Genomic DNA, 20,755 nt, shown 5'->3' with positions numbered 1-20,755 from the left:
GTCTCATCAGCAAGACTTCTTCTGGATAGTGGGTGGCGGGCAAATGCTGCGGAATACCCTTGTGCGCCGCGCCAATGCGCAGGTGGCGAAGTCGACAGCAAAGGTGTCTAGCGCGTCCACCCAGCAAGTCGCGAAGAAGCCACCATCAAAGGTGAAGTACTACATGGGTGTCGCCTACGAGGGCCTGCGCCACGTGTATCATGGGTTTCGACTTTTCTTCATCAACACACGTTTGGCCTGGAAGTACTCGCGCCAGCTGAAGAAAGGTGTCGCTCTCACGAGACGCGAGCGGCTTCTCTTGGAGAGCTCAACTAAGGATCTATTGCGGCTAGTGCCGTTTAGCTTCTTCATTGTGGTTCCGTTTGCCGAGCTTCTTTTACCGGTCGCGTTAAAGATGTTTCCTGGGCTTATCCCGTCGACCTTCGAGTCGGAGTCCCAGGGGCGCAACCGCTTGTACGGTGACGCGATGAAGACACTGCGTGCTCGTCAGCGCGCGATGGACTACCTGTCTGCCACAGCGTTGGCCACATTTGACAAGGAGCAGCAGGAGGTCATCCGACGTGCCGTTATGGGTGACTCAATCGCCCCCAAAGACATCCGTCTGGTGGCGCCGTACTTTGGTCGTGATGGACCGTTTAGTGTCTTCAAGGTCCCGGACAACATTGTAGTTGGTCTCGGTCGATCTGTTGGGGTCTACAAATGGTATCACTCCCTCCTCCCCACACGCGTGTTGTCTCCTATTATGCGGCGCTCGATCATCCGCCGGTACCACGAGGCTCGCGAGGATGACCGGCTCATTCGCCTGGAGGGCCTTGACGGCATGAACAACGATGAGCTTGTCAAGGCCAACCAAACACGCGGCATGCGGTGGACAGAGGGAACTGAGACGCTCCGAGTACAGCTGGAGTGGTGGAACTCTCTGGCGCAGGATGACAGTGTCCCATATAACACGCTCTGGTGGATCAAGCCGACTCGGTATAGCATTCGTAAGTCCATGAACAACTTGCCAGTCGAGCAGCGGCGGCAGCTTTTAGGTATCCAGAATCTGCCAGAGACGGTTCGTGCGAGTCTCGAAACGTTATGTGAAACTGTCGACACGATGTCTTCCATTAGCGATGAGCCAAACAGCGCCGACAAGCTTGTGGAGAAGATTGAAAAGATTACCTCTTCTGCTGAGAAGAGCGACTCTGACATTGGCTTTGAGGGTCTGCAGGAGGCCGTCGGGGCCTACCTGACGGAGGAAAACGTGAAGAAGATGTTCGAAAAGTTGAGCAAGAAGAAGCTTCCGGAGGAGAGCGTGGTGGTCTCGGATGTCATCGAGTGCATCGGTCAAGAGACGCACAACTCTAGCCACGTTGTGTCGACAGTGTTTGACGCATTCGACTACGGCGCCGGTTCAAAGCCCATCACAGAGAAGGCTCTTTTGGGTATCGGCGCCCGTTGCCGAAAGGCGGTGAGACCGCCGCCCGCGCCGAGGGCAGCAGAGGAAAAACCAAAGAGTACATCCACGAAGGAGGAGAAGTCCATAGAGGCGGCACCGCCTGGCAAGAGGTGATTACACGCATGTACGCACTATCCTCGAAGGAATCACCCATATTAAGCACAAGAACAAGAACGAGCAAAAGCGCCGTCTGCTGCTTCTCTTCGCTTTGTTGTCTTTTAGCTCCTATACCAAAATGGCTACCGCATCACACCAGCTCGACCCACCTCATCTCATGTGATACCATATCGGTGTGCTCTTTTGTGTGCTCTTTTCGTAGAGCCCCGTCCCCTCCTCCTCCTCTCAGCCGCAGTAAGATAAACGGGGAAAGGCCGAAGACTGGGAATTCAAAAGACTTTGTTTCTTTGCTGTTCTTCTCCTTTCTCGCCCTTCTTTTTTTTCGCCCTTGCCCCTTTCGCTTCACCCATGCCTTGCTTCCCCCCTCCCTCCCTCCCTCCCTTTCCTCCTTTCCTTTGCTGTCTATAGTTGTGGATGATATTGATGTGATTGCTGTGTTGATGTGTGCTTGTGTCTGTGCATACTTACGAGAACGTCATGTATACACTCCGTCCAACACACCTTTTCTGTTTTCTTCGAGAGGGAGAGGGAAGAGTCCGAGCACGTGCCTGCGCGCACCGTGGCGCCGCTCGATTTTGTGTGTGTGTGTTTGTGTATGCGACATCTGCGGTTCTCGGAGTCACGGATAGGGTGTCCGGCGAGAACAGGGTGACTGTCAGCTGTCGTAAGGGAGCGCTGCGAACTATCGATGTCGGTTGCACAGCCGTGGTGTTTCCTGAATGCGACAGCAATGAGGAGGGGTCACGCTTGCAGTCCCTACAAGCATGCCTTGCTTCCCGTTGCGCGTCCAGGAGAAAAAAAAGTGCTTTGCGCGCTGCAGCATCTTCCCTCTTGTTCTACCTCTTCTCCTCTTCAAGCCGAAGTTCGGCGGAATGAGAGCGTTGCGCTTGCTGCTGTTGCTTTGCCATTGTCGTCAGATGTGTGGCCTTCCTTTTAGGCTCTCTTTGTGCTCATTCACCCCCCCTTCGCGACGGTTGTTGGCTGGGCGTGAGCGGACTTGAACAGCGGTGCCGAAGCGGAGACGCGCGCGGACACCGTACCAACGGTGAAGTATCTCGGCACGACGTGTGGTGGATGCACGTGTGATGCCACCACTCCTTGGCCTGCCGTTTTTATTTTTGCTTCTGTCGTGTCCTGGCTTCACTACGCTGCACGTCGCGTACACGTCACGACCGTCATGAGACGTGTTCTTTCGGACTCTGAGGAAGAGATGATGAGAAATGAGGACTTTGGATTTCGACTACTCCTCGCCACAGCCTTATCTTCTTTTCTGGGACCTTCTTTGACGTGTTTAGGGGCGGAGGGGGGGGGAAGACTATGGAGCTCTTCATCCCTTCAACCCCTTTCCTCACTTTCACTATAAACACAGTGTTTTGGGTTGCTTTGTGCTGGGTGGGCCTCAGAAGGTAGCAAAGAAACGAAAAAAAAGAGCAGAAATCGAGTGCAGCGCCTCGCTTCTGCTCCCAAGTGCGCGTGTCTTCCCACCTTATCCTTCGTCTTTGCTGTTGCTCTCCGTTTCTGAGTTCCCGTGAGCAGCTGTAAAGCTATGTTGCCCCCTCCTCTCTCGCTTTCATCGAGGTGGAAGGGAGAACGACGGAGAGGGCGAGAGGGGGACGGTGCACAGAGGAAGAGAGGGCACCGCGCAGAGGGCGCGACAAAGAGCACCGTCTTCCCTTGGCGTGCCGCCTGGTGCGCATCATGTTGCGTGTTTCACTTTAACATATCTCTTTGTATTTACAAACAACAAACGAGCCTCGATGAAACCACCGCGCTACCGTGTCGGCCATCTACAGGATGGGACACTTATGGATGGCACACATTACAACCGAGGCGCGGCGAAAGGGGGTATGTTTCTCCAATTTGTCGCTTGGCTGCAGGAAAAACCGCTGCTCGCGGTCGTACTTATGCGTCAATGAGTGACGCGGCTGTCATCTCAGCTACTTGCGTGGCAGGTGTTTATTTGTTTATTTTTTATGTTTGTTTTGGCTGCAAGGCGAGTTTGCGGCAGCATACGAGTATTTCTTTATTCAGATCACTTCCCTCTTTTTTTATCTCCCCCCCGCCCAGTCACATTCGCGCATATTCTCGAATGATCTTCGAAAGCATGCCGTTAGTGGGCAACCCCACCACAAACTCCAACCCATCTGCCGATGGGCGATTGTATGGGCGAAACTTTAACGCCGAGGTCTATGGCGCCGAAGTGCGAGGGCAGCGCATGAGGCAGTACTATCACTCTGTGTTTCGATCCGACGGCATCGACGTGGCTGTGCGTAACGTCGCCGTGGTGCAGCGACCCTGGCTGCATCGCTTCTATCCCAATTGGCGTCGAGGTCGTATTTGCTGCCAGGCTGTGTCCGCCCAGTTCAGCCGAGGGAGGCTGCACGTAGTGGCCGACGTGGACGGTATTGCTGCGGCGTCGCTGATGACGGTAATAGCAGGGCGAGGCACAGAGGCGTCAGGGGATATCTGGGTCGGTGATGCGGCTGTCGACGCGCAAACTCGACTGCGCCTCATTGCCTACGTTGGGGCCGAGTCCCTCTTCGTCCCTCTCCTGTCAGTGAAGGACAATTTGTGGTTTGTGGTGCATCTCCACTGCAAGGAGCAGCGCAGTTGGACGCGAGAGTTGGTGCTAGCCGCCGCCAACTTCGTCAGTCTCGATCTCGACAAGAAAGTTGCAGACCTCTCACAGTCGGAGAAGTTCCGCTTGGAGGTGGCTCTTGAGCTCGTACTGGACCCACCGGTGCTGTTCTTTTCATACCCCTTCGACACCATGGGTCTGGTAGAGCAGAACGAGTGCACCCAGCTTCTCTCTCGAATCTGCGTAGACGTGATGAAAACAGTGGTGCTGAGTACGCGATCGATGGCCATGCCCCTGCACAGCGCCGCCGATACACTCCTCCTATTTGGTGCGGGGGGAGTGGTGTTGTTCTCCGGGAAGTGCCAAGACGCTATATCATACTTCAACTCCCTTCGCATACCGAGGCACATACCGCAGCCACTTTGGAAAGGAGTGCTAGGTCGTGGCGCGGAAGCACAAGCTGCCGAGGAGGATCTGCGGACTTTCCACGCGCCATCGCTCCCTCCCACCGATTACGACCCCTTTTCACAAAGGGGTGTGAATGTGCCAGGGAGTCGCTTGTATTCAGTCATATGCACGCCACCGCGACTTTCGTCGCCCGTTTTTCTGATGGACGACCTGAATGGCACGCCGCCGCCGGCACCGCTCTACTGCCGTAGGTCTGAAGGGGGTAGAGTGTCAACCAGCGCCGTTGTGGAAGTGGCGACCAGCGGAGACCTGATGGACTTGGCGGTGGAGTGGGCCGAGAGTGAGTCGCAGACCATGTTCTACGCCGCCAAGTACTACGACTCAGCAGTGCATGCGGCTCTCCTTTCATCGCTGGACTCTGCCAACGCTCGAAGCGCTACCACAACGCACGCCCTGCCTCCTCCACCCCGTGCACTACCACATGGCCTCTGGCGCTTTGGTGTGCTGCTCAGGTACACACTAAAGCAGATTGCGGCGGATCCTGAGCTTCTGTTGGGCGTTGCGTTCCTTTCCATCGGGCTGATCGTTCTCACTGTCGCGGTGCACTCGCAGCCAGAGAATCAAGGTGGCATGTACAACATCCGCGGGCTCATCTTTATAGCATTTGTGCTTGTCCTTTTTTCGAACCTTGCCGCGATCGAGAGCATGCGTGACCAACTCCGCGTTGCTCTCGGCCACCGGAAGCGAAAGCTGTACGGCCCTCTGAGCTTTATCGTGTGTCTCTGCATCCGCATTGTGCTCATCCGCAGCGTCTACTTGGCCCTCTTCCTGCCATTTGTGCTATTCGTCTTGCGCTCGTCGTACTCACTGGCCATATTGGTTGGCCTCGTCACCTGCACCCACGCTGCGTTTCAGTATTTGGTTACTCTGCTTCCCTCGCGGCGGTGGGTGACGTGGGTCTCGTACGCGTACTTTGGATACAGCATCATTTTCTCAGGGTTTCTCCTGAACCTGCGCACACTTCCGCCTCTTCTCGGCGTTCTCAGCATCCTGCGGTGGGGATACGGTGCCGTGATCTATACTTGGCTACATGGTAAATCATTCCAGTGCGACGGGGCTGGGAACACCTCCTACTGCTACACCGGCGACGACTATCTCGCCGTGGAGGGGCTGGAAAATGAGTCTGTCGCGTCTTCCGCCTTGATTCTAGCCGTTTTGGGTGCTTCCATGATGGGGCTTCTACTTGTCTTGTGGTCACTGAGGAGTGCCTAGTCCATTCGAAGTCCCTGCTGCTGCTCCGCACGTATCCAAACAATGCACTCGAGTATACGTAAAGGGATGGAACGCCCACAAAGCGCTTGCCTTTTCAACTTTCGAATACGTGAAGCGAAACCATGCTCGCAGACACTTTCGACCCCCTACTTTTGCTTACACCAAATGACTCCTTGATGCGGTCGTGCATCTGGCCGTGAAACAGGGGAGGCGAAGGCAAAGTCTGCCACAGGGGCCTCACAATCGATGGGCGGTGTTTCGCACTTCTCCTCGCTTATCCAAGTATGCATGTTCTCCAAAACCGTTTGCCGTGGTGCAGCCACTTGATTTTTGTTTTTCGTTTTTTTTCTCGACACCTGCTCTGCTCCGCGTACTTGTTTTCTTCATAGGGGTCACTGTTACTTGTTCGTCATCTGGGGATCCCCACTGCTTCTGCGAAGGCTCAAGGTCTCACTGACAAGAACCCATTGTTTCCCAGGAGGGGCGCACGCTACCCAGTGTCAGAGCACTCACTGCCCCTCCGAAGAAAAAAAGGACAACAGTGCAGAATGGACGTCGCCAGGAAACGTCAAAGAGGGAGCGCGCCAGAAGCGGCAGCTAAAGACGATGAGGACGACTCGGCCGCGATCCCCGGACGTGAGGCACGGCACCACGTGCACTGCAGCAAAAGCGCCATACCTTTCACATCTACCCCAGAGGAAGCGTCTGAGGATGACAGCGACTACGCTGTCCTGGTGAAACGGAGCACGGCGCTGTTGGAAAAGCTCGGCCAGCGCAGTGTACTCGACAACTGCGCGATCCAAGAAACCAGCAGCACGCAAAAGGAGGCAACACAACCAATGACACTTCCATGTAGGTTTGAGAATCACAAGCTCAACTTGTACGGTGTTTCTTGCTCTACCGGCTCTCTTGTTGTACCCTTTGCCACGGCTGAGCGCATACGGCCCACAGAGCTGGCTCATCGCTCCACCAAGTGCACACAAACGGAGTCATCAACCACTCTAGAAGCCCGCAAGAAGCTGCTAGCTACGGAGTTGAGTGAGCTCTACACACTGTTGCATGTCTTCTTCTCGTGATACGGTTGTGTGCTCGCGAATGGCTTTTTTCCCCCTTGCTCTTTTCCTTTCTCCAGGGACATGCGCGCGCTGATGGAAGGTTCTGCCTTACTGCGAGCACCACTCTCTCTCTCTCTCTGCTCATTGATTTTGCTGCTTCCTCTTACGGCCCAGACACTGCATCGATTCCTCGAATGCACAATTAACGATTTCAAGCTGTGCCTGCGCATTCCCGCACGGCACCTGGCGCTATTGCGCTCAGGCACATCACCTCGGGACACTTTTTCGAGATGCCAGGAATGTTCTTTCCAGCACACGTTAACTGGTGGTGGCTTTACAATAATACATATATATATATATTTGCTAGCAAGTACCGCAGATCCTACGCCCGCACCGTTGGTTTTCCTTGGACCTCTGCTCATGCTTTCCCTTTCTCGTCCGTCTCTTGGCCTTCGTCCTCGCTCTCGTTTTTTTTTTTTCGTTGAGAGCTTATGACAGGAGGGGAAGAGGGAGGGATGAGCCAAAGTCTCATAAAAAAGACGATATGCCGATGTGATGATGATGAGTGAGTGAGTGAATCAAGGCACTTTCCGCGATTCCAATGCCATGCCTCACCACGCACGTATCTTTTCTTCACTTTATTCCTCTGCTCGGTTCAGATCTCGAGGAATGGTGTCATGACAGGCGTTTGCGTTTTCCCCCAACCCTCCCCTCCCCTCGATTCCCCACCAATGACAGCGGGATCCTTGGGTGACGGAAAAGGGGGATACGTAAGTCTACCTGTTCGTGTGTAGGGTTACCCGATGGGAACGTGAAAACAACAGGATTCTCACGGATAGCTGTGCCAGCGCCAGAGGTATCGCGGTCGCGGGCAAAGGGATACTAGATCGGTATACTCGTCCACGGCAAGGGGAAGCTCATCAGCCAGGAAGGGTTGGGATCACATGGATCGCAATGCATCATGCCTCTCTCGTGACATCGTTCTCTCTCTTCTTTTCCTCTTCTCTCAGTTTCCCTTTCACTCAGGTAAAGGCGACTTTTTTGAGTGTGCTTTCCTTTCTTCGGGGAGTCTAACACTTCTTACCTTTTTTTTCGCCGTCGATTTTACTTTCCGTGCCCCTCCTCCCTCCACTGAGGCCCAACGGGTTGGGTGTGTGTGTGTGTCCTCTGTCTTCTGGCAAAATTCGTCCAACTTCGGAATAGAATATATATATATATATACATTTGTCAATTACTTTCATTGTTTGCTTGTTCTTTTTTTATTTGGCTGCACGAACGTGTTCTGTTTACTGGAGTTCGAGACACAGATGAAGGCGGTGCACCTTCATCACTACAGCGGCCAAGAGGCCGAGGAGCGCTATAAACTCGCAACCCCTCGCAACTTGTTCTCGCAACGCATGCCGACAGTTGACAGCGGCGACCCAGCGGCCAAGATGGAGGAGATCCGAAACTACGTTCACAACACAATGGAGCTGTTCGAGAGGGTTTTCGACTGCCTTGCATATGAGGAGTCCTTCCTTATGCCGCCCATTCACAAACTTCGCCATCCCATGATCTTCTACTACGGCCACACCGCATGCTTCTATATCAATAAGCTCCGCGTGGCTGGCCTAACGGAGCGCATCAACCCGGGGCTTGAGAAAATGTGCGCCATCGGCGTCGATGAAATGAGCTGGGATGATTTGAACGTGGCGCACTACTCCTGGCCTACCGTGGAGACGGTGTGCGAGTACCGTCGCCAGGTGCGCGACCGCATTGACCAGCTCATGTCAAGCGGCAAGTTTCCCCTCAAGATGCCGCTGACACTGGCAAACAGCACCGATAATGACGCCAACGCTTTCTGGTGGGTGATGCTGATGTGCGCCGAGCATGAGCGCATTCACTTCGAGACCGTCTCCGTGCACGTCCGCGAGTTGCCAATGAAATATATTTCTACGGTCATGTCTGACATCTGGCAGCGCTGCCCCGACGCAGGCACTCGAGCCCCAATCAACGACCTCGTGCCCATCGCGGGCGGCAAAGTACAGATGGGCCGCATGCCGAACTCGCATGTGTACGGCTGGGACTGCGACTACGCGAATGGATGCAACATGGTGGAGGTGGCGCCTTTCAAGGTGAGCAAGTTTATCGTCTCCAACGTTGAGTTCTTCACGTTTATGAAGGCAGACGGATACAATGTGCAGCGGTACTGGGACGAAGAGGGCTGGAGGTGGGTGCAGTGGAAAAAACCGGAGCACCCGTGGTTCTGGGTGCGTGACGAGACCCGCCCAAGCGGCTTTGCGCTGCGTCTTCAGACGGAGCTGATCGATCTGCCGTGGGACTGGCCATGCGAGCTCAACAACCTCGAGGCTCACGCCTTCTGTTCCTTCAAGAGCGAGCAGCTGGGCAAGAGGATTCGCATGCTGACCGAGGAGGAGTGGACGCTGCTGTTTGACCGGTACATCGGAAAGGACCAGCTGGAGTGGGGTGAGAAGGCGCCTGGAAACATCAGCCTTGAGCACTACCAGAGCAGCTGTCCCGTTAACAAGTTCAAGCACGGCGACTTGTATGACGTGATCGGCAACGTGTGGCAGCATTGCGAGACCCGCGTTCACCCCTACCCCGGGTATCGGGTTCATCCCTTTTATGATGACTTCTCTCTCCCGACATTCGATGGCCAGCACGCGTGCATGAAGGGTGGCACGTGGGCGAGTACCGGCAATATGGCCACCCGGGACGCCCGCTTTGCCTTTCGCCGCCACTTCTTCCAGTACATTGGCTTGCGCTACGTGGAGGGACCTGATGCACTTGAGCCGCAGAGCAAGTGCTGTTTTCTTGGTCTCGATCCCGAGGTGGATGTCATCACCGACACCTGTTTCCGCGACTCTTTCCAGGGCTTGCCAAACGGATGTGTTGCGATCGCCGAGTATGCCAAGAGGATGTTCGCCGAGCATGCCACGGTGCCAGCGGTGAGAGCAATGGACATTGCATGCGGAGGCGGCCGCATCGCATTCGAGCTGACGACCTCCTTTCAACAGGTGCTTGGCGTCGACTACACGGCGCGCCGTCTGATGCCTTGCTTCGCCATTCGCGAGCGCGGCGAGTGCCAGTACAGCGTCGAGAGCTCTGCCGACGGGGTGCGCACTGCCCATACTGTGAAGTGCGAGGACTTCCAGTGGGGACCGACCCTCAAGCGCGCCACCTTCTTTCAGTCCGACCCCACAAACCTGCACGACCATCTCTCTGACTTCTCGCTGGTGGTGTGCTGGAATTGCTTGGAGCGCAGTTACCAACCAAGTGCCATTCCTGCCCACCTGCTCAACCGTGTCGCAAAGGGTGGTCTTCTCGTGATTGGTGGCGACTACGACTGGGATAACATCAAGAAAAACGCCGAGGACGCTGGCAGGCAGGACAACACGTACTTGACTGACCCCTTGACTACGTTCACGGGCAACTGTCAAACAGAGATCTTCCGCCTGCTCGGCGGCAGTGACGCGGTAGAGCAGGTGGGCAAGACGGTGTCCATTCCGGTGGCTTTTCCCAAGACGGAAGACACAGCCGACATCCGTGTCATGGAGCTTGCAACGTATAGAAAGAAGTAGGAGTGCGCAAAAGAGTCTCTGTCGATGCCGACGGAGCAGCGTCGCCACGTTGACACACGTCGCTCGGCTGTGAATCTCTCACCTTCAACCCTTTTTTCTGTTTTTTTTTCCCTTGTTTCTCCCCAACCCCCTGAAGGCAGTGGAGGAGAGGGGGGATACCTAAGCGTGGTGTCCAGGGCCCAGTACCGACTCTGTGTGGGAGGAAGCCAAGCAGCCCCCCACCCCTATCCCCCGCCAATGCTGGGCGACCTCTGGTGGTGACGGGGTTAAGCACCTGTGGCGTAGGGGAGGTCAGAGCGATGTATCGCTGCTGATGTGGGCGGTCAAGTCGTGGATGGCGTTGCGCCGGAGCGGCCTGCAGCAGTGAACGCACGTGCAGCATCCATCTGGTGGGCATGGTGTCGCCGCGACTCGGACGTCTCCCCGCCCCTCACACCGCCTGCTGGTGTGTGGGGGAGGGGCCTGAGCTACCCCGAGGGACGCACCAGGCGGGGACCGGCGAGGCGGGCCGACTGGTAGGGTTATGAGGCGGAGGCCGTGCTCGTATGACGGCGTCGGCGCATTGCTGTAGAGCGTGTGTACGACTGCTTCGCACCACGCGATGGGGGCCTGTGACATGCCGGGCAGGGTGTTGTCGGGCTCTCACGTTGTATGGCAGAGAACGGACACGGTGAAAAGTAAAAAGAGTTGAAACCGGAGTGGGAAGGAGTGGAGTGCACCGCAGGTTGACTGCAGGGACGGAGCTGCGGAGGGCCGGAGTAAGCTCACCTTTGTTTCGTGATCGATCTGTGCAGCGTGTTGTCATACGTGTCTCGGCGCAATTCAGGCCGTGTGTAAGAGGGTTCCGATGAAGCAAACCCGATGTCACTGAGTCGTCTTCTCTTTAGGCTGTAGAACATCGAGGAGCCGCAGTAAGGGATGACACCGCAGTCGGAGGACCTCTCTGTGTTGCGTGTGGTAGACTCTCATACATTTGTGTGGGATGTTTAGTTTCTGTTATCCACGGTCCCACTCCTTTGATTCACAGAGAGAGATGCCACCACCTAATATGAGCAGATGACATGGCTGTGCATATATCTACTCCAGGTCATCAGAACTTCAGTGTGGAGTCGTGGCTGCGGTTTCTCTAATCACTCGCCGACGCTGAGAAGGGCTCAGGAGCGAATCGGGGAGCGCTCATCTTGACGCACCTTGACGGAACGAGCATGGAAAAAGGAAGGCAAACGGCAACAAAAAAACTCTCCACCTCTCAAAAAATGAAAAAAAAAGAAGATGACTCATCATGTGGTTGCACTCATGCAACTCTGAGGAGTCAGAGAAGGTGCGCTGGCGTACATTTGCTGTGAAACAACAGTATTGCAGATGGGCTCTCTCTCTCTCTTTTATTTCGTAGCACCGTGCTTCATCCCTTTCCGTGTCATATCTTTTTTCACTTCGTGCTTTTTTTTCTTTGTTTCTTATTTCTTTTCACCCCTCCTCGCCGTGCTTTCTGTTTGTATGCTTAAGCGTGAAGTGATGTAGCGTGAAAGTGATGTAGCGCCACAGCACACACGTGCACCCCCTCCCTTTCTTTCTTTTCTTCGTTTCCTTTCCTTGTTGCTGTTGCCTTTCTTTTCATTCGTTTATTTTATTTATTTATTATGAATTCATGTCTATTAGTGACTATTTCTATTTTTATCTGCGCTTGGTGCTTTCTGGATGCGTGTGTGTGCGTTCCGTGTACACACGTTTCCCTTTCAGTATGACTTATTTATCTGCCCTTTTGTGCTCCCAGTTGGGAGAACGAGCGACAACAAAACATTTATCTGCAACAACAAAAAAAGGATCTGTACTGATACAGGGACGGTCCCGAGCTCGGCTCGCACAAGCTTTCCCTCCCTCTCTTTTTATTGAGATCATTGGACCTGGCGGGGGGGGGGGGCAGCGACAATCTGGACTTGCCCCCCCCCCAATGAAAGGAGAGAGCACGGCCGCCGCACGGAACGACTCGCGCGCGGCACGAGCCACACTCGGCTGCTGCTGGTAGCGCGCGTTTTCGCCTTTCATTCCCCAGAGCGGCGATATGCGCCCCCTTTCTTTTTGCTGCCTGATGAGAAAAGGACACTCTACTCTCCGCCGTGCTTCTTTTTTTTCGTAGCCCTTCACCCCACTTGATTCCTGTGTGCCTGTATGAAGGTGATCTCTATCGAAGAAAAGGATATCGCGCACTATCCCTCTTCTGGCTCGCTTCCGTGACCACTCACGGCTGCCTTTACACCTTTGACACGCAGTCGCTCGCTGCCTTGCACCTTTACAGGAGGCCATCAAACGCACTTCTGCCCTCCTTGACCTCTCGGTGGGGGTCTTGTCTCTGCTCTAGGAGGTGGTGGAGTAGAGTAGCGCCCGCAAATGCTGGGTGGTGGGGTTGATAGCCCCTTTTGTTGCCATCGACAGGGCATCGGGACGTTGTGGACAGGGCTACTGTTGGAATGAAGGGTAGATACTTTACAGAATGCGCTGCTACGGCGGCTGGCCGCTCCCTAAGTGTGTTGCCTCGCTCCAGTAACGGACGTGCGTGGCGACCACACTGCAGAGCTTCTCTTCTGATTACCGAAAGCCTTGCCGTCGCACGGTATTTCAGCAGTACTAGCGTCACCGACACCCGCACCATTGCTATCCCACAAGGCCCGCAAGCGAATAAAACAACTGAATCCAGTCCCAAGGGACCCACGTGCAGCGATGAGTTGCCACCCATCATTGATACCCCAGCGCCACCGAGACCTGCGCTCTATGTCCCGCCCGAGGAGCGCGACCCGAGCGATGAATCACTCGCTTTTCTCAAGCCGGGTAGCCCATTACAACATCTGACGCGCCGCAGCGAGGAGGTACCGCTCCCGGAAGGCCTTGAGCGGGCTCCGTCGGTTGCTGAGCGCCAACGGGCCGCCCCTATCTACATGGATGCTGACGCTGCGAGAGTGCGCAGTACAAGCGTGTACGCTGGGCAGTCTTTTCTTCAACGTTCTGGGATCGACACGAGCGCGTACTACTACAGCGCTCCACGGGCACTGCCTGCTGCAGAGGGGGATGCGTCGGCGGTTGGCGCACTGGATGCATCGCACCGTAGTCGCCTGCACATCCTCCGAGAACACGCTCCCCACCGGGGATCGGAGTCAACACCGCTCGGCACCGAACCCACGGGTGGCGTCTTGAGCGGTGGTGGTGTTGGCGCAGACAGTAGCTGTAGCACCACAAAGGAACAAAGCATGTTCGCAGCGTCGCACGAGTTTGCTGCCGTAGAGATGACGCCGGAGGAGCTGGAAGATGAGAGGCAGCGGGCGGCCCCGAAACCCACCGCCAAGCAGCTGGAGGCGGCCATCAAGAAGCTCGAGTACTACCAGGGCACCCCGCAGTATGATAAACTTCTCGCGGACTTCCGTTCCAAGTATAGCGCAGAGGGGACTGCGACGAAGGGTGCCAAAGGGCCCGTTTACACGGCGGAAGAGGTGGAGCGCGGCTTGGAGGGGCAGCCGATCGATTACCACCACAGTAGCACCAAGTTGCAGGCGGAGCTGCTGTCTGGACCGCGCGCCTACGACCCTGTTACGATCATGCAACAGCAAGGCGTCTTGCGCTTCCAGGGCTATGCATTTCCGCCCACGGTGGAGCTCGGGAAATTGAAGGGAGACGGTGATGAGCTGAGGGCGCTGCACAATGCGCACAAGAGCCACCCCCTTGTCGCACAGGTGCGGCGCGGAATGAATGCGCTGATTGGACGCAAGGACGCGCGTGATGACTACGTGGCGATGGAGGACAAATCGAAGGAGGACACCCATCTGCTGTACCGCACCTTGGGCCTCGAGGCGGTGCAGCGGCGGCAGATGCGCTACATACTGACTGATTTTGATTACGCAGACAGAAACACCACGTTTCATGTCATGATGTCGTACCCATACACGGACTGGCTCCACGTTTTTTACATGGTGCTGGTAGGCTGGTGCTTGTATCAGCTGCAGGTTCGGTGCGGCGCCTACGAGTTTTACGACGAGTATCTGGGGCTTGACCTCCGTCAAGTGCCGCGGCTGCAGAAGCCGGTCCTGGCCGGCATCACCATTGTCGTTATGATCTTCCTCTTTTTCCAGCCTCTCTTGGTCGCCAGCATTGCGACAACAAGAGCTTACCGGATTGCGATGAAACGCCCCATCGGCCCTCCGTAGGGTGGCTTCCTTCGACTTGAGTTTCTTGCCTCTGTGTCTCTGTACGTGATGAGGAGGCGACAGATCGAAGAGGTACTCGACGCACGCGTACTTACGTGCTTCGCTTTTCGTATCGCCGCACGCTTTACAGTGCGCGTGCCTCCGACGGATTTACGAGCTCGCGCCGCTGCAAGTGTTGGTCTAGAGGGAGACGGAGACCGACTTTTTTTTGTATTTTGTTCGAGAAGTTGAACGCGAGGCGGCGGTGAAGAGGCGTTGGTTATCGTTTCGAAGTTGCTTTTCAGACCCTCTTCAAAGAAAAAAAGGAAATTAGGCACACAAACGAAAGACAACGTGCGCCCTTGAAGGGGAAAAAAGGGTGCCGTGTGTCATGCAGGCGCAGCGGATGTGTATTCCCTGTGTGAGCTACGCTGTTCCTCGACGGCATTCAATACCAGTCTGCCGCACACCAGAGAGAGTGAACAGTCAGCGCGCTGCAACCCTCTCCGCCCATTGGTGAAGGGAAACTGAAGAGTTCCGGTTCTACTGCTGGTTTCGGTTTGCTGCGATTGGTGCTGGCTTGTTGCTCTCGCATCTCTTGTCACATCCTTTTCCTCGCACGTTGCTCTCCCCGTAATGGCCATCATACGGCGTTTCGCTCTCTCTTCTCTGCTGGGCTGCTGCTTCACACTTCGTCCCGTCTTTCACGTTGCCGACATCATCGCAGTCTTTTTTTTATATTCCATTTTTTTTTCTCCGTCTGCTTACTCCTCCCCTCTTCCCTTCTTCAGGGTTCACTAGAGACGCACATCTTTGTGTATGTGCGTGTGTGCCTACGCGCCTTCTCCATCACCTCCGAGCACGCAAAAGAAAAAGTTCGCGATTAGCATCAAACGATCCGTTCGCTCCCTCCCCCTACTCCGTTTCCTCGAAAGGCTAACAAAACATAGAAAATAGACGACGAAAGGAGGAGTTCGCCGTTTTGCTGTCACCCGCATCACGTCCACCAGCGACCTACAACCACCTCAGATATGTAAACACTATATAACCATATTTGCGATACTGTACTTCGTTGTGCCTCTTTTCTCTCTCTGGTTTCCTTTTTCTCGCCTGCTACGCGTTTTGTATGTGTGTGTGTGTGCGGTATTGGATGAGGACACCTTGATGCTTTTTGACAGAAAGGTTTTTCGTGTTCTCCCTTTCTCGTGCTGAGGAGAAAACAGTAGAGGAAGGAGAGAGAGGCACGATACGTAAGCAGATTGCACCTCTCTATCTGTGTGTGTGTGTGCATTTCTCCTCCACTCCTTCCGTCTTCCTCTGTCCTCGCCGTCGCCGTCAATAAATTTGGTCGAAATCCTTTTCTCAGATTTTCGTTCCTTCTGTCTCCCCCCCTTCCCCCCCCATTCAAGCCTTCTCTCTCTCACACACGACGTCAACGCTTTCTTTGTCGTCTACCCTCGCCATGTTCATCCCTCTCCCTCTCCAAATCCTTCTCTCTCTCTGACTTCTCCGTCCTCTGTCTCTTTTTTTTTCGGAGGGGGGGGGGCTCTTCGCTCTCATCTTCCTCGTCGCCCTGCGTTTTCTACTCAACGCAACACCTTTCCTCTTTTCTTTGTTCTCCTTGGCTGTGCACGTGTGTGTACTCTACGCTGCCCGAGCAGCTGAGGAGCGCAGGGAGATCGATACAATACGCCTCTCCCCAAAAAAGAATATATATATCGTCATTTTCGCGCTTGGGCTATTCTAGTTGTGGTTCTCTGCCGTCTTCGAGGCACTTCGTTTCACTTTTGTGTACCTTCTTTTGCTTTGTCTCTCTGCCGTCGTCGCAGCTTCTCTGGCCATCGGTGTGCCGGTGAGTGTGTCTGAGCAGGCGTCATTTTTCCTTCTTTCCTCTCCCTCATCTTTGAGCGAGGGTGCTTGTGTGTGTGTGTGTGTGCCTGTGCGTGTGTGCGTGCGCTTTTCTTCTCCGTCTTCGCTGTCTCCTGTGTCGCGTCGTCCTTCCTGCTCTGTCGAGTACATGCCTTGAGCGTGGGCCAGAGTAGCAAGCGCAGCGGCAACAAACGTGTCTGCTCCTTTTTCGTTCCTCCTTTGGGGTTTTCTTTTGTTCTCCTCTTGGGCTGCTTCGCTGCTCTCCTTCCACACTTATTGAAGCGTGGCTCGGCTGCTCCCCATTCCCCCTCTCTTCCCCTTTTTTGTTCATCCTTCTCCTCTATTACTGCTCATCTCATCGGCGTTCTTCGCCCCCTTTGTATACGTGTATGCGTGTATGCGTGTGTGTGTGTCCTCGCATATCCGTTTCCGTTTTGTGAGCACCGCCGCCGCTGGCTCTTCGATTTTGGAATTCCTCACTCCTCCGTTTTCGTGCGACCCCGCGGACCGGCTTCTTCGCGGAGTGGTACTCTCGTTGCAAAAGGCATACAATACACAAGCGGAGCCGCAGCGCACGCCGACCACAGAATATACATATATATATATATATAGCGTCCCTGCCGCTAAAGTTACTGAAGGCACGATGTCAGGACGTTACTTCTCAAAGAGTCTGGCGTCGGACGTCGACTCGGCCGCTGCTGCCGAAGGCTCTCTCTCCGCAACCGAGGCGTCGACAGACGGCCATTGCACAGGTAAGAAGCCTCGCCATGTCGCCTTTTTCCTTGAGAGGGAGTTGAAGGAGACGGACACGGAGAAGGTACCACGCGCTGCCTTTGGCGGTCGACGCGGCGGCGCAGGCGCGCGGTCTACTGAAGAGCAATGGTCATGGAGTGGCAGGGCAGAGGCCGACGCGCTCCGGCAGCGTGCGCTGCAGTGCGGCGAGGATTTCGTTCGTGTGGCAAGCGGGCTCGGCTACGAGGTGGTGGCGCACACCCCTACCGCGTTTCTTAAGCGCGGGATGACAGAGAAGACGGCTGCACCTTTTGGAGTCGCCCAACCCGAGAAGCAAGGTGGGGCCGGCTTTGCGGTGGCGAGGAGTGTGACGGCGCGCGCTAGCACCGGCGCTGTCCCTCTCAGCTCGCCGTCGGCCGCCGAGACCACGGTGACTCTTGCTGCCCCCTTCGGCTCCGGCGGCTCGCCGGTCTTCCCACGGGAGGGCGAACTCGACAGCTGCAGCAGCCGGTCCAGCTCCCCTGGCACCGAGGATCAGGTCGGCATGGTACCTGTGCTCAGCCCGCTGCTGCAGGGCAGCGATCCCTGCCAGCGTCACTTCTCCACGGATGCATCTCTGCGCGCACTCGAGGTGCAGGCTCCGCGTACGACTGGAGCGCACGCCGGGATATACTGCTACCCGTCCGCGATCGCGTCCTTGAACCCCTTACAGGATAGCACGCCCAACTCGGCGGCAGACAGCAATGGCGTGCGCACGTCACCCCACCGTTCATCCCGCACCGGCTTCGGGGCGGAGCATCACACGAACGACGGTGCCCACCCCCCAGGACCCGTGATCGCCAACAGCGCACGGGTTGCTCAGTGGACGCCTACCACGAGTCATCCTTCCCCGGCAAGAGGGTCACCGGCGTCTCATCGGACTTTGACGCCGCGCACAGTTTTTCCCACCCGAAACCACCCTGTTACCGCCTCACTCATGGTTCCTGGCCAGCAGAGCGATGCCTTTGCGCTACGTCTCTCTATCATGGACGTCACCTCATCCCGTACCAACAGCAACACCAATACTTCCATGAGCGCCGAGCACGTCAACGGCCACGAATTCGCGAATGTTGGAGGCTCTCAGAACACGAACAACCGCTTCTTTACGTCTTCCTCGGATGCATTGAACACACCAGCGGTGCGCATGACCGACGACGAGGATTGGCCACGAGCGAGGGGCCGTTTGATTCAGTAGACCAAGAACGGGTCAACGTCGGTTTTTTTTTTACCGCATCCCTACTTCGTTTTCTTACCGGCTTTCTCCGACGTTTGACGTTCACTTTGTTGCCTCGAGGGGTTTTTGGGCCGACACACTCGCCTTCTCATTACCACTTCCGCATCACTCCCGGTCTTCCTCTTTGTCTACACCGCGTTCTTTGCGTCAGGGGTGCGCATTCACGCCGCGAACACACACACACACACCCACACACATACACACACGTCTGGCGAGAGGCTTTGTTTTTATGTTTGCGCTGTTGCCCTGCTGCTCTGCCACTTGACGTGGGCCTCTTCCTTTTCGGCCGCTTTTTTTTCTTTTGATCTCCCTCCTTCACCACCTCTCTGAGATGTATGCGCTCGACCATCTTCTGCTTCTCTCTATATTGTCTGTTTTACTATCTCTCCCCACCTGCGCACAGCTCTCATTTTCTTCCTCCCAGCTGTGGCCACACTGTAATACAGCTGTGCATCGCACTCAAAGAAGCGAAGCAACCTCATTTTCCTTTACGCACTTCACCACCTTTTCCTTGCGACTCCCTCCCTCTCCCTCTCCCTCTCTCCGTCTAAGCAACTATACAATTCTCTTCAGGTTTCTACCTGAAACTTGATTGTGATCTTTTCCATTTTTATTACACGTGCTTTCCGGCTAGAAAATTGGTGAGGTGCGTGCACACACACACACACACATGGACACGCTAATGACGAGCGGAAGAGCGGCCCAAAGTTGATTTTGTGGGCCTCACATGAGCCCGCTGCGCGCCTATTCCGTGTCGTTTTTTTTCACTTTTCTTATTTTGTTGGTTTGGTGAGGGGCGCCTTCCTCATCTTTTTCTTTTCTGCTTTCATCGACGAGTGTGCTCGTGCCATTTGTGTCGATGAATATATAAGTACATATATGTATATGTATATGTGTGTGTATACATACGCTGCCAACGTGTGTGCGCGTATGTGCGTGTGCGTTGACGAGCGACACAAACAAAAAGGGCAATGCCTCCCAAATACACTTGTGAAGGGGCAGTGTACTATTGCCAAGTGCTCGGGAGATGATGGGACGCTGTCGCTGTTCTTTTTTCGTTTACCATTTGCGCTTCCTGACGACATCGGCCACCTCAGTGCGCGGCATCACGCGGTTAGTTACACCCCACGTTGTGTGGGAGGAAGCCAAGCAGCCCCCCACCCCTATCCCCCGCCAATGCTGAGCGACCTCTGGTGGTGACGGGGTTAAGCACCTGTGGCGTAGGGGAGGTCAGAGCGATGTGTCGCTGCTGATGTGGGCGGTCAGGTCGTGGATGGCGTTGCGCCGGAGCGGCCTGCAGCAGTGAACGCACGTGCAGCATCCATCTGGTGGGCATGGTGTCGCCGCGACTCGGACGTCTCCCCGCCCCTCACACCGCCTGCTGGTGTGTGGGGGAGGGGCCTGAGCTACCCCGAGGGACGCACCAGGCGGGGACCGGCGAGGCGGGCCGACTGGTAGGGTTATGAGGCGGAGGCCGTGCTCGTATGACGGCGTCGGCGCATTGCTGTAGAGCGTGTGTACGACTGCTTCGCACCACGCGATGGGGGCCTGTGACATGCCGGGCAGGGTGTTGTCGGGCTCTCACGTTGTATGGCGGAGAACGGACACGGTGAAACGTGAAGCAGCAGCCAAACAGCAACAGAAAAGGCGCTGGAATCGGCGTCCTGTGTTTCTCTCACGCTCTCTGCGGCGTGTGTGGGTCTTTTGTGCGTTTTCTCACTGTTGTCGTGTGATGCCTTCGCGTGAATGATTCGTGTGTGTGTGCGTGTGTGTCGTGGCTTTATCGCATTTGTCTGCCGGTGAGACGTATGTGTGTCCTCACGTGTGTCTGTCTGTGGGTGGGTGTGTGGGTGCGGTGCGATGCGGTGCACCACCACATGACTATCTCTTGCGCTGATTCGTTTGCGTTCGTGAATGCAGACGGTGGGGCTTCTTTCTTCATATTTGGGGGTTTTCTTTCGTGACTTGTACTCGGCAGTGGCCTGGTTGGCCGTTTTTTTTTCTCCCAGTAGCAGCGCTTGCTTCCTTCTCGCATCTTCCAAGGGGAGTCTTTGGATCTCGCTGCGGACGTGCCCTCATGCTTGTGTCGTTTCGCTGTCTCTCGAGTGTGAGAAAGCTGACCACTACCACTGTGGCAGCAGTGTCTTGTTAAGTTCCCTTCTCCATTTGTTCTTCGCCAAGGGCTGCCAGCGCTGCATCGTGTCATCAAAATCTGCGTGATAGGGAGAAGTAAGCATGAGGCAACAACTCGAAAGAA

The 20,755-nt window shown here is 55.4% G+C and overlaps 6 protein-coding genes across 6 annotated transcripts; all 6 read left to right on the top strand.

The window, feature by feature from the left end:
• Window positions 1-43: 43 nt before the first annotated feature.
• Window positions 44-1,555, top strand: LMXM_08_29_0920 (conserved hypothetical protein; the record flags this gene model as incomplete). The annotated part of the gene is made up of 1 exon (XM_003872416.1): window positions 44-1,555. One exon carries the CDS (start codon window positions 44-46, stop codon window positions 1,553-1,555), a length of 1,512 nt encoding a protein of 503 aa, XP_003872465.1.
• Window positions 1,556-3,647: 2,092 nt separating this feature from the next.
• Window positions 3,648-5,816, top strand: LMXM_08_29_0930 (ABC transporter-like protein; the record flags this gene model as incomplete). Its single annotated transcript, XM_003872415.1, has 1 exon — window positions 3,648-5,816. One exon carries the CDS (start codon window positions 3,648-3,650, stop codon window positions 5,814-5,816), a length of 2,169 nt encoding a protein of 722 aa, XP_003872464.1.
• Window positions 5,817-6,364: 548 nt separating this feature from the next.
• LMXM_08_29_0935 (putative A-1 protein) lies at window positions 6,365-6,892 on the top strand (the record flags this gene model as incomplete). Its single annotated transcript, XM_003872414.1, has 1 exon — window positions 6,365-6,892. The coding sequence occupies one exon, from the start codon at window positions 6,365-6,367 to the stop codon at window positions 6,890-6,892; it is 528 nt and encodes a 175-aa protein (XP_003872463.1).
• Window positions 6,893-8,178: 1,286 nt separating this feature from the next.
• LMXM_08_29_0940 (conserved hypothetical protein) lies at window positions 8,179-10,452 on the top strand (the record flags this gene model as incomplete). Its single annotated transcript, XM_003872413.1, has 1 exon — window positions 8,179-10,452. The coding sequence occupies one exon, from the start codon at window positions 8,179-8,181 to the stop codon at window positions 10,450-10,452; it is 2,274 nt and encodes a 757-aa protein (XP_003872462.1).
• Window positions 10,453-12,920: 2,468 nt separating this feature from the next.
• Window positions 12,921-14,645, top strand: LMXM_08_29_0950 (conserved hypothetical protein; the record flags this gene model as incomplete). The annotated part of the gene is made up of 1 exon (XM_003872412.1): window positions 12,921-14,645. One exon carries the CDS (start codon window positions 12,921-12,923, stop codon window positions 14,643-14,645), a length of 1,725 nt encoding a protein of 574 aa, XP_003872461.1.
• Window positions 14,646-17,136: 2,491 nt separating this feature from the next.
• On the top strand, window positions 17,137-18,459 carry LMXM_08_29_0960 (hypothetical protein, unknown function; the record flags this gene model as incomplete). The annotated part of the gene is made up of 1 exon (XM_003872411.1): window positions 17,137-18,459. The coding sequence occupies one exon, from the start codon at window positions 17,137-17,139 to the stop codon at window positions 18,457-18,459; it is 1,323 nt and encodes a 440-aa protein (XP_003872460.1).
• Window positions 18,460-20,755: the final 2,296 nt, after the last annotated feature.

This window comes from Leishmania mexicana, chromosome 8 (assembly GCF_000234665.1).
Source record: "Leishmania mexicana MHOM/GT/2001/U1103 complete genome, chromosome 8".
Lineage (NCBI taxonomy): Eukaryota > Euglenozoa > Kinetoplastea > Trypanosomatida > Trypanosomatidae > Leishmania > Leishmania mexicana.
The sequence above is the reverse complement of the archived record's forward strand: the minus strand, read 5'-3'. Positions and strand labels throughout refer to the sequence as shown.